Source organism: Anopheles merus, chromosome 2L (genome assembly GCF_017562075.2).
Source record: "Anopheles merus strain MAF chromosome 2L, AmerM5.1, whole genome shotgun sequence".
In the NCBI taxonomy this organism is placed as follows: Eukaryota; Metazoa; Arthropoda; class Insecta; order Diptera; family Culicidae; genus Anopheles; species Anopheles merus.
In genome coordinates, this window is record NC_054083.1 from 35,989,607 (window position 1) to 36,001,821 (window position 12,215).

The following is a 12,215-nucleotide window of genomic DNA, read 5'->3' on the forward strand; positions in this document are numbered from 1 at the left end:
TCGTAAAACCGATTCTTTGGAAGTTGCCGATTAATATCTCCAGGATTCCTTCGAATTTTTGGAACTACGGGACATATACTTTCAATGTTTGTTTAACTATTGCTTAAACGAGATTCATAATTCCCCCCCCAATATCATCCTATTGGAAATGGTTTCCTGTTGTTTTCTCCGACCAAAATGCTTACCCCACACGTAAACTTGCAAGATGCCGTTTATTAAGATCCAATAAAATCTGTTAACTCACCGGCATTTGCGTCACTTTATCTGTTTTTGTTTTTGTTTTTTTATTTTTCTACCAATTTTTACGACTCAATACCAAACGGTTCCCCGTCTTTTCTGTGTGTTGTCTTCACATTAAAACACACTCAGCGCTAGTGTTGTCTACGAATCTCATAAACAATGCCATGCATTTGTGTCAAACGTCCATCTCCAGACAAAGCCGCAGCAGCACCTAGTTCAAGCGATGACTATTTTAATTTCCCAAAATCCCTTTTCGTTCGATCTCTCGATCTATGGCCCTGTTTTTATAGACTTACCTCCGATTCCCGATGACGCGACATACATGTGCCAAGAGACGACAACAGAAAAAACACAGCCAGACACAGCAACCAAACACACACAGACGGACAAAATGGCTGATTAATGGCTGATCGTTCGGGAGACAGTTTGGAAGTTCCGACTCCGGCGCGCGGTCAAACGCGTCCGCTTCCCAACCGGCAACGCGCGACCGTAAATGCGAGGGGACTTCGATAATTTGATTTTCTCTTGAACTCATTAAATTGAATGATGTGATCGGATAAAACAACCAAAACCTGTGCGCTGACCACCAAAAGCTTTTTTGTTGTTGTTGTGTGTGTGGCGCAACCCGGACCAAAGGATTACGGAGCAACACACAACTGGGAACCCATGCCATCGTTGTGGTGATGATGTGTTGGCTTTTTTGAGGTTAAAGACGTTGTTTTTTTTGTGATCAAAGTTTTGAACGACACACACATAAACAACCGTTGCACAAAACTAACAAATCGCCCCCGCTGAAATTCATGCTGTACTTTACCCAGAGTTGAAGTACCGTATTGGGACGATATAATAAATAATGAGAGTAAAAGTATAAATCTCACCAACGAATAAAATCTGATCCAGAAAACCTCCGCCGATCGCGTCCAATGACCACCGATCACTCGCTGACTCTGCCCTCGGATCTCTCAGGGCCTTACGCTGAGTTCTGGGGGGAATACACAAGCGCATAAATAAACGTCAGCTTGTTAGGGAGACACATTCTGATCGGAATACCTCCTAATGATGTGAAATTCCACGCGGGACACAACATTTCGGACACAGGTTTTTTTTGTTTGCGTTCTGAGATCTTCGAAAAAAAAACACAATATCCCAAAATACCTTCCACTTACTCGCAACAGCGGCTGAAACTGCTGCTACCCGTTGAGGAATGAGGGGCAGGAATCTTAACCCCAAAAAACTAAAAGACTTTCGCGATTCTGAAAGTGAAACACAATCAAAGGCGAATAATATGGAGCAAGGAGAAGACGTTACATCCCGCAACAAGAACTTCTTGCAGCCGACCTTACATTGGGGTCGTCCCGCGTTGGCACCCGTTCCAAGCAGAAGTACGCTGATTGCTTTTGAGCATAAAAAAATCTACAACATAGAGCGATTGTTTACCTCATCCTTCGAGCATTTTTGAATCGGTATGATTTGATTACGATTCCGTTCCGAAAATGTTTCCCATAGGTCAAATTCATAGTCACATCCATGCTTCCCAGTGCCTCCCGCATCCGCGCTTTTTTAATGATTGATGATCGACCTTCCGTTTGGGCACGTTTCACTTTTTTGTCCGTTTGAGCTTTACCATGGACGTTCCTCTCGTGCTGTTGTTACGGGTGTGCTCCTTGCCAGCCTGCAATCCCGCCATTTGGCCTACCGGGTTCGCTGTCAACAACAATTTAGACAATTTTATAACGGCCTCCTTCTCTGCCTCGCAACACAGCCGACCCTGTCTCACCCGCAAGTCGGTCCTCCGGTGGCCCGCGCTTTGCTGAATGAGTGCCGAATGTATGTTTCGGAAGGAAGTATTCTTGGATTCTGCTAATGAAGAGACATTCTCAAACGAGACGCTTTGAATTTTCGGAGGTTCGTCGCTTCGCAGGCTGTTAAGACTTTTGGCTTTCATTTTGTTGTTGTTATTGTAGATTCTATCGGATGCGTACAAGAGTTGCACTAATCAGTGAGGATGCGAAATGAGACGAATAGTTATTTTTTTCTCGTCGTTTGTTTTCTTTAGGGAAGAACATGTACAACAAAAGACGAAAAACCCCCCGTCAGTGTTAGAGTAATAATTTGCAGCAATTTCTGACCATTTAATCTGATCTATACGAGCTCCTAACTTGCTGTAACAATCTTTCCTGCTGAGTGCACAACATGCCCTCCTGCCCGCTGCACCGAAACCAATAAACCCCTATCGCTCGGTGAAGATCTCGGCTCCCTGTAATCACTGCACACGCACCAAATTATTGTCATCAGACACAGGACGCCGCGCTCGCACTAACGGAAGTCCCTGAGGCACTCCTGGGGCACTCAACTCTCCCAAAAATCGAACAAGAAAACCTTCAAACATGTTTGCCCGCCCTTTCCTTCTTTCCCCGTTTGATTCCAACTCCAAAAGGCGATGATTTTATTGTACACTGGCAGCACAAATTGCATGATACCCTTCCGTTAGCGGCGCGTTTCGTTCCTGCACTGCAGCGCAAGGAAGCGAATGAGCAGATCTGCAAACACAGCACAAAGCACGATATACGCGTACCCACCCTCCACCTATGTTTGAATCTTCGCTTCTGCCAAACGGTCAAATGAAAATAAAATGATATCTCTTTACGACGATGACCACGGCGACCGGTGCGACAAGCAGTGCCACCGGTACGAAAACCGGAAAACGGCAGAGAATAAGCTAATCAAAATGTTCGGAATAATTTCCCGCTACCAAGCTACCGGTGGTGCTAGCCGGTGCCGGGGCAGCTACCCCTCAGAACAGCCATCTTCCCCAACGACAGCAGTCTGGGGATATGCGCGAATTTCGGTGGTGATTGTGAAGATTTTCCTCGCCGGACACGCCGGACACACCGTTTGTCTGTTCTTCTTCGACGGGTGCAATCGTGGAATGGTGTGGAGGTCATTTAATTTTACTTCCAGCAAACGAAGCAAGGCCTCAACAAAAAAACCCAAAACTTCAAACAAAAATACGACACCCAATGATGCGCTGGCTGGTCGTATTACAGGCTGTCCCTGCTACTGCCAACGTTTGAAGTCGGGGTTTTTTATGTCGCCTCTTCCCGTTTTTAATGAGAGCACTAAATTGATTATGATTTTTAACCCTGTCGCATCGGAATGATAGCTGCTACCTGTCGTAAATCAAACGTGCCACCAGCGCGCCTGACCATTGTCTGTGCCCGGAGGGCGGTTGAAAAAGAGACTGGCGCACATTACTGTCGGCGTTCACAATGACCAGACCATGGTGTGGGTCAAGAAACAATAGACAAACCGATCATTCCCGTGAGCACTGCGCCCGGAAGGCCAAGCACACCGAGACGGTGGATCATAAAATTCAATCAACGCGCATCCCCGAAGGAATCTTTGAGTTGGGCACTAATCAGAGCAGAACGACCGTAACCAGTAGCGCAATGAGACTGGGTAGTTACACAGCGCTGCCTGGACGGTGTCGTTGATTGCGAACGTGAATAAAAAATTAGCAACAAATGCTACACACAAAAGAAACCCCGTGTGCGTATCTTTGCGAAGAGAAAACGGTGAAAGAAGGTGGATAATTTATTGTTCTGTGCCATCGTAAACATGTAATGAACGCAACATGGTGGCGCTGCTATAAATCTTTATGATCTCTTGAGCCTTTTTTGCTTTGTTTTACCTGCCGTTGGTGTAAGCTCCTGTGCGTAAGACAATATTGCTGGCTCTATAAATATGCTTAAAATGAGCTCAATTAGGATGAGAGCTTGATTAGACCACACGGGTGCAGCGCTTTCGCGCGATATAGGGCTAGTCATTCCTGTCAATACTGAGTCATCTGGTAATGAGGTCGTGGAAAAGAAACCCCAGTTCCGATCCGACATTCTCATCTTATCTAGTCAAACCTAAACCGAAGCACATTTTAAATTCACGTACCATTTAAAACCACAAGGACGACATTCCAAGTGATTCTTCACGAAATTACAATCTTCTAACAAACAACAACCAAAACAGCCTTCTTTTCTTATCTCTACCTGACGCACAAAGCCAGGGCGTAATGGCATTTTATATGGAAATAGTCAGCTGCGCGTCTTAGACAAACACCAACCGCCCAGGACAACGATGACACTTTTTAACGAATTTATGGCTACCTTTTAGAAGATGGGCTGACACTAAACAAATACACACACCGGCCTAGGAGGCCCCAGTTCCGATCCGGGCAGGAAAGTTTAAAACCGTGTATCATTATGCAAAATCTTCCCAATTTCGGTTCCGCGCACCCGGACCCATCATGTGGCCGTCTGCGAGGCTTTCGTTTGCGTTTGTCTAGTTTTACGAGAATTAATCGATCGTGACACGGTTCGCGTGTGTTGTTCGGGGGCGGATCGAGTTGCGACACACCGTCATAGAGCCGACTAGTGAACAGAGAACAGTAAGAAAGAAACACTCACACACACACACACACACACACACACACTGCGCGTAAAGAAGAAATAACTATTTTATGATGACCATTTATGCTAATCACATTCCGTTCCGGGATCTTTTCAGCTGACATTTACCGGCAACTGGGAAGATCTATCGCATACGGATCGTAGTGTGAGTGTGTGTCTGCATGGGATTGAGCATTGAGATTTTGGTTGGTCAATCCTGAGATTCAAATAAAAAGAACCTACGAACCGCGTGACAATGGTTTAACCCATAAAACGTAAAACATAGTTATGAGCGAGCGTTCGGCACAAAAGCCGTCAACCCCCGGTTGCTGGAATTTATGACACTTTAATAAACGCGTGCTCATATGAGGTGTTGAAATGTAATACGATCACAAATCCGTGAGTGAAATGTATCTTCATCAATTCCCCAACTGTAAACCTGAGACACACACACACACATACAGATGGTTGCTATAAAATGCAGCTATTGAAAAGCGAACAGGCAAACATGTTACACAACTTTGCTGTGCTCATCCCTAATCTTTGATATTAAATTAATCGATTGGTTGTCAATTTGTTGAAAGCTCCATTTGCCTAATGTGAAAGTCACGTTTCGCATTAAGGGATCAAGATATGAGAGAGAGCTCATTCGTGCTGAAGTTTACAATAATTTAATTTGGCATCATCAAAACTACAAATGGACATTAGGATATATGAGATAATGCTACATAACCTGAAATTTTGACCAGTTACAAGGGGCTAAAAGCAATGCCCCAGAATGTGAGAGAACAGGGATACTATTTGCACCGTTTAGATTCCAAGATCCTCAAATTCTTATTTGGATATAATCATTAACCCACATTGGAGTACATTTCTCACGAAATAGAGAAACACCCAAACACCAAACGCTAATGAAGTTAATACATATCAAACAGTCGTAGACTCTGAAATGTTATTTGAAATGAGACATATTTTGACACCTCCAGCAACATTCAAATTCCACCCAAAGGCAACCAATTCCAACCTCCAACGAATCGTCCCCAAAATGGCCACCGTTATTGGCTCTAGCAACATCTTCACCTCCATGGAGAGTACAACCTTAAACTCATCCCAAGCGCGAGAAACCGAACTTCCAAACATCGAATAGAGTTATGTCCCTGTGGTTCGCCGTTCAATATCTTTCTCCTCTGCTCCACTCCTTTGAGAAGCCGTTAAAAGATTCCAACGCACCCACCTATTTCTCTCGTTGAGCCATGTTAATATCGAACTAAAATGTGCCATTAATTAAAGCGTGTATGGGCTCGGTGAGATTTTTATGTTTACGATCGTCACGATCGTACCAAACCTGCGATCGCATCAATTCCGATGGTTCCAGTTTCCTTCCAAGGGTGTGAGTGAGCGTGTGTGTGTGTGTGTGTGTGTGTGTGTGTGTTTCCCAAATCAACACATTATTTCGCGTCCAAACCTCACGCAACAGAAGAAGAAGCTCCAACAGTGATGAGCTGGTTGACGACTTTGAGAGCGCCGATGCTATTGAGATTGAGTGTTAGAAGACTCGCGCGGGTGTGCCGAGATGCGTTGCGACCGCAACGATAGCAGCAAGCAGACAGACACTTGTCAATAAATTGTGAACGTCACGAAACCAAAACAACATCTTCCTCTGAATGTGGCATGAGAAAAAGGGGGTTGTTTTTTTAATGGAGTCTTTTATTAAATAACGTCATAACAACCGACCCAAAATGCGTCCTACGAGAAATGGGCTGGTTCAAGAGTATTGGATTTTCTTCCGAAACGATTGTCAAGGATGGTTCGCCGTTGTCCGTTTATGTCCCTCTCTCTCTAGTTTGAAAGTTCATTTCCTTAATATGGTTCAATAGGCGTATCTGCCTGAATGGGAAGAAGAGAAGTGACCTCAAAAGCTTCACCGCGTATCAGGTGTTGCTTAGCAAAGATAGACGGTTTAAATATTTAAATTGCTTTTCCTTCTCTCGATGACATGTTACACATTCTTATGTGCAGTTTTATTTCAACACACCTTCTCTCTCCCCTCCCCGCCCCAATTGGATTGAAAATTCGCACATTTTCACCATAAAAGTAGACAGTTTGTATGATAGTTTTTTCATATCAAAATATCGTGACTAGCTACGGCAACTCAATAGTCGGCATCGCACCTTTGAGGATCGTTTTCTAATATTGGAATCGAACGCGAGAGAGAGAGAGAAAAAAACCGGCAGTTTAGACGTCTGCCAGTTGGAAACTTGATTCCAATAGGGGGTTTTACCAGAAAGAAGACACAAAACAACACATTATACCTTGCGGTTCATCGCGCTATCGTCAGTGTCAGTGCGTAGGTTGGGACGCACACTGAACATGTCATGCTCTGACCAATTCTAGCGAGAGGCTCACACACACGCCAACGTCCACAAAACATGATCGTTTATTATCATCCGGTGTGGTGTTTCTCTCGATCGCTCGCTTTCTTGGCGAAAATTACCAAACCTATTGGCCCACCTGATTGTCGCTGAACATCAGATTAGAACCATCCAAACAGCGAGAGCTACTAGAGCGACGCACCGACATTAGGGATGCAAACCGCACGCAAAGATCCTCATCCACGGCGTCATTAATGTCACTATTAGTTTATGACTGCACTGTTCAACGCGGTTTCAGAGCAATGTCATCTTCGCCTTTGCCTCGCAGATATCTGAACAAAAACAAACAAAAAAAAACGACACGATAACGTCCTCAAACCAGTTCGAATGGGACCGGAATGGTAAACCGGTCTACTTAATGCAGATCTTAGCCGATGGGCAGCGAAATAAGATAAAATTGGGTCCAAAAACGTTGAGAATTCAAATCAAAATTCGATTAGATAAGGATTACAAGGTAGCAGAGAGCATCATCACATCTTCGCACATTGTATACGGGCCACGGGCTTTCAGGAGCAACAGTAGACGACCCTCTTGCGAATAGTAATTTAAGCAACAACAAAAAAAAACCCGAAAGTTCCCATTTGTTTAACGATTTTGTGTCTTCTCCCGGCTTGAGCTCCAATTCCAAATGAAAATTAAAATTAGCCAAATTTGTTTCCTTTCCAAATTGGAAAAGAAGGTAACTTCTTTTGGGGGCGAAAACACTGCTCTTGAAAACGAGATTCTTAATTTAATTTGGCCACCGAAATGAGACGGTGCTTGAAATTAAAATTAAACCAATCGCACATGCTACTGCACCAGTTTTACCCGTTATGCGTGAGCTAGTGGGACAGACCAGAAACGAAACAACTAAACGATCAACGCGGTGCGACAAACGCATCCTCATCGGCTGCCTTGCTTCGTTAGCTAATCATATTATTTTCTCTCCCTGCTTTCCTCCCACAGACAACCACATGGTCAACACCAACTGCTCCCAGGGCCACTTTCGGAAGGCGCTCTGCTGCAAGATGGGCAAGGAGTTTGAGTTTTTCCTCGACAGTGCCAAAAAGTGAGTATTGCCGCGGGTGTACCGCGATAAAACCGTTCGAAATCTTCATTTTTGACGTTGGTGTACCGTAAAGGGAAAAAGGTTTCGATAACATCGAAGAAGCATTTTTTTGGGCAATTCTTGCAAATAGAGAGGAAGAGAAGCGTCGCTTCGAAATTTAAATTAAAACAATGCCATTATCGGCTGTCATCTGGATCGATCCATTAAAAAAGAACCAGCGATCCACAGCAAAAATCCCCCACACAAAAAGACAAAAAAATAAAACCCAGCGAAGATAAGTATCTTTGCTACCACCTTTCACCGGCGAGGGCGAAACACTTTCGAGCCCGCGCAACCGCGGCGTTGCACGGTACGATAAATTCTAATTACCATCTACTGCCACTTTACGATCTGCAACTGTAGCTCGGGCGCAGTCTGTTAATTATCCACAGGAAATTGGCAAAAACGAGGGCTATATATTCAACCGCCAACGAACGTGTGTGCTATCCGGCACAAGAAAACTGTCCCTCTTTCTACCGGTTTAGCGGTGGACAGCAGCATTTAATATAAATGTACACATATTAATGTGTTTTCGGCGGGACACGATCGCCCGATCCGGATACAAGAGTAAGGGGGGGGGGGGGGGGGGGGAGTTTGATGCTGCTACGATTTGCATGCCTCACACTCACGATCACGACTCGGCCCCCCCGAAAAAAAAGGCCCAAGGGATGTGGTATAGTTTGTTAACATATTTTATGAGCTCAACGTTTTGCTTTAATTAAAAGCCACCTTGCTGCAGCCAAGCGACGAACCCGTCTCGATGCACCCGAAAATGCAACCAAAACAGGGTGCGGACAAATATGCCATTGAAATGTGATCGATGAAAAAGAAGCCAGATAAAAAACAAAAACAAAAACGAACCAAATCAGTCTCCGATCTGCTACTTTGTTCCTCGTGTTACGGTACCACAATGCTGCAATGCCCCGATCACAAGACTCGCGGTACGAATGCGCGAGCAGGTGTTAATTTACGAGCGTTGCATTATTTCTTGTCATTTCTTGCAAGCGGAGCCACGGCAGCACCACGGTTGAGCACCCCTGGGGAGGGCAAATGGGCACCCATAAAGCCCATAAGCTGACGGTTCGCTGTTTAGCTCAGTGATCAGACACCTCGTAAAACCCGCTGCAACATTACACCGGTGCGTTACACGCGCAAGCAAAAATAGGGATCTTATCGAACGATGCGGATTGGTGGGTTCGATTTCCTGCCGAGCGAATGGATCATTAGTTTGGCAAGCGGCCAAGTTCGGTTGATTTTGCTTGTCGATCAATGCGTTTTTCCAAAGAAATATGAGTCCGAGGATAGCGATAAGCTCTGCGAGCAGATAAAACATTTCTTTTTATGCTTCATCTCGAAGAAATGTGGCAGAAATGTTGCGGGCAGCCTTAAAGAGATATGTGATCTTTTCTTACTATGTCGTGTTTTTATTACCGACATCATTTAATTCCTTTGCGTACCAAAAAAATTGCTGACATTTCATGTAGACGCACACACAGAACTATCGCACTGCACAGACCTGCCCAGCACAAAAACACGCGCTCGCAGTTTAAATCGACTTCCTTATCGTCGAAATTGCTTTTCGCCGTTGAATAGAAGCAATGCCACAAATGGATCAACAATTGCGAAACGGGAGGCCAAAAGTCAAACCCGCGCAAAGCACGCGGGAGTGTTAGAGACATGCACAAGTATTTGAAAAAAAATCCTCACCACTCCAATGGCCGCTCTTGATCATGCCATCATACAGTGCGAACGCTACAGGCATTGGAGCAACCAGAGCCGCTCGCAACAACAGCACGACCGCCGAAAAAACATTATTGCTTACAGCGCACAGGGCAATCTATGCATGTGGTGCCGCCCGCTTATCGACATCAATCGATCGATTCGCTGCCAAATGTTGGACATGGTGTGGCCCCAAATCGTCTTATTTCCAACCACACACAGTCCCTCCGTTCCCGGTGAGACGCACATACACACACACACCTTGTGGTGGAGGTTTTGATTTTCCACCACCGATAAGAGCACACGAGCACGCTATGGAAATGCTACAAGGATTTTGACAAAACGGCTACGGTACGCACAGCGGTTTTGTTGTGAAATCAACTTTCAGCAACTCACTTTGTAAGCGCAGCACCCGCTCGTAGAGACTCGTCGTACGGGGCCCCATGCTTTAGGTCAAGCAGACAGGAAGGGTAAGCTTTTGGGTGATCTCGATGCCACCGCGGGTAGGTGGAACGCAGGCGGCACCGTCCTGAGCAAACAGACCCGATTACGGAGCTGTTTGTTTGCAAACAGCGATCGTGCCCCGGTTTAGAAAGTCATGGCTTCTAAAGCGCGCTTGCTGCAGATCAAGCCCGGGCACCGCGCGACGGCAAAGGTCACGAATAGGGACCCGTCCGACGGTTTCGGTGAACGCGGTGGTGCGTTTATTGAGTTTGGATCAAATTTGGACAGACTACAATTGAGTCGATGAAATGTTTGTTGTGCCCGGTTCAAGTTATTCCCAGATACGTTATGGTTGATTTCTGATTTCTGGACAATGTGTATTGTGGAGCAAACAATTTGTTTTCTGCTTTCAATGGCTTGTCCGTGTCCATCACTCTCCAAGCTACCTAAAACATTATTGGGAGCAATTCGATATTAACTGAAACGTATAAACTAATCTTAAACCTGCTCGGCGCCCATCCACAGGCTTCGTAATGCCTGCCCGCTCCATTGCCAATATCTTATCCAATATAAATGTGGAACTAGTTAAAGCTGATGGCTTTACGGCGACCGATCTCGTTGCTTATAACCAGTTCTAGAAAATATGATTCAATTCCAACTGCTGCATTCCTGTACCAGCTGCCTGCTACCGGTGGCACTCGCTCGGAGGAGCGCTTACATCTCGAATATCCCAGGCATTCCCAAACCACCCGGACGCATAATAAACGATTTCATTTGTCTCGTAATCTCTTCGCCTCGTGTTCAAGCCAACTCTTCCACCAGCCGGTCGCACAAGATGCAGCCAATAATCATACATTCATTAATCTCCCAGAGGTCCCCGGTAACTAGAACCTCCCTGCCACAGCTGCAGCGCCATTTAATGTAGATCTGCCCCGAATGCAATCATGGCACGGAACCAACTACAGAGCGGCATCAAGTCCTCGCCTATTTGCCGCCCTTCGATTCGAAAGCCAAGCTAGCTGTGCTGGAGCGATTAATAATTATACGTGCGTTGTCTGTGTACTCCACCGTCACCGCCAGCTACTGGGGTTTACTCTACCGCCATCGTAAAACGATGGTTTACTTCACCCATAATCATAAGGTTGCAATGACGACAGCGAAGGATTCAATTAGATTTTGCACTGTATTTCCCCCCCATTCGCTTCGCGGCATCACTTAAGCCGCCCGGCTGCATACGGAATGAAGTGTCCGTTGCACGAGGAGAGTTTGTTTACGAGCTCATAAATTGAGCACCGGTTTTGGTTACAGAGAGTCAAGCTTGCTGACTCAAATTGTGTGTGGTATTGCAAATATACTTTTAGAAGTGACTGGGTGTAGCGATGGAACAAATCCGGTCGACTAGATGTAATATAACGTTATTTTAATTGCTGAGTCTCGTACTCTACTAAGACCTGAAGACGACGAAATAGATTTCAGTATTTTGTACCCAGGTTCCTCACATGCCTTACAAGCAATGAATACAAAACTTCAAAATTCAGACTCAATTTGTCGAAAAATTCACATATCCCGTCTCTATAATAAACGCATCAGCCCCGTGGACATCTCACTAATTGGCCTTCCTCTTCATTAGGCAGCATTACATTCCTTTTTTTTTCTCTTCCTTATCCAACCTGCATACCCTTCAAACACGATCCAGAGCACATTGGATCTCATTGTCCTTCCATACAGTCCTGCTTTGTACCGAACCTCGCGCTTTAACCGCGTATGGTATGACAACTGATAGAAATCTCCAAAGAACCACCGGTAGACGGAACGGAACAATAAGCGCCTGAAAAACAGCACGAACAGTCA

General features: G+C 45.2%; 1 protein-coding gene across 1 annotated transcript in view; it reads left to right on the plus strand.

Moving 5' to 3' along the window:
- The window catches only part of LOC121593002 (fringe glycosyltransferase), a 123,899-nt gene that overhangs the window by 41,733 nt on the left and 69,951 nt on the right, over positions 1-12,215 (plus strand). Inside the window, exon 4 of the mRNA XM_041915016.1 lies at positions 8,060-8,162. Coding sequence (XP_041770950.1) covers positions 8,060-8,162 — 103 coding nt within the window. The remainder of the gene's footprint in view (positions 1-8,059; positions 8,163-12,215) is intronic.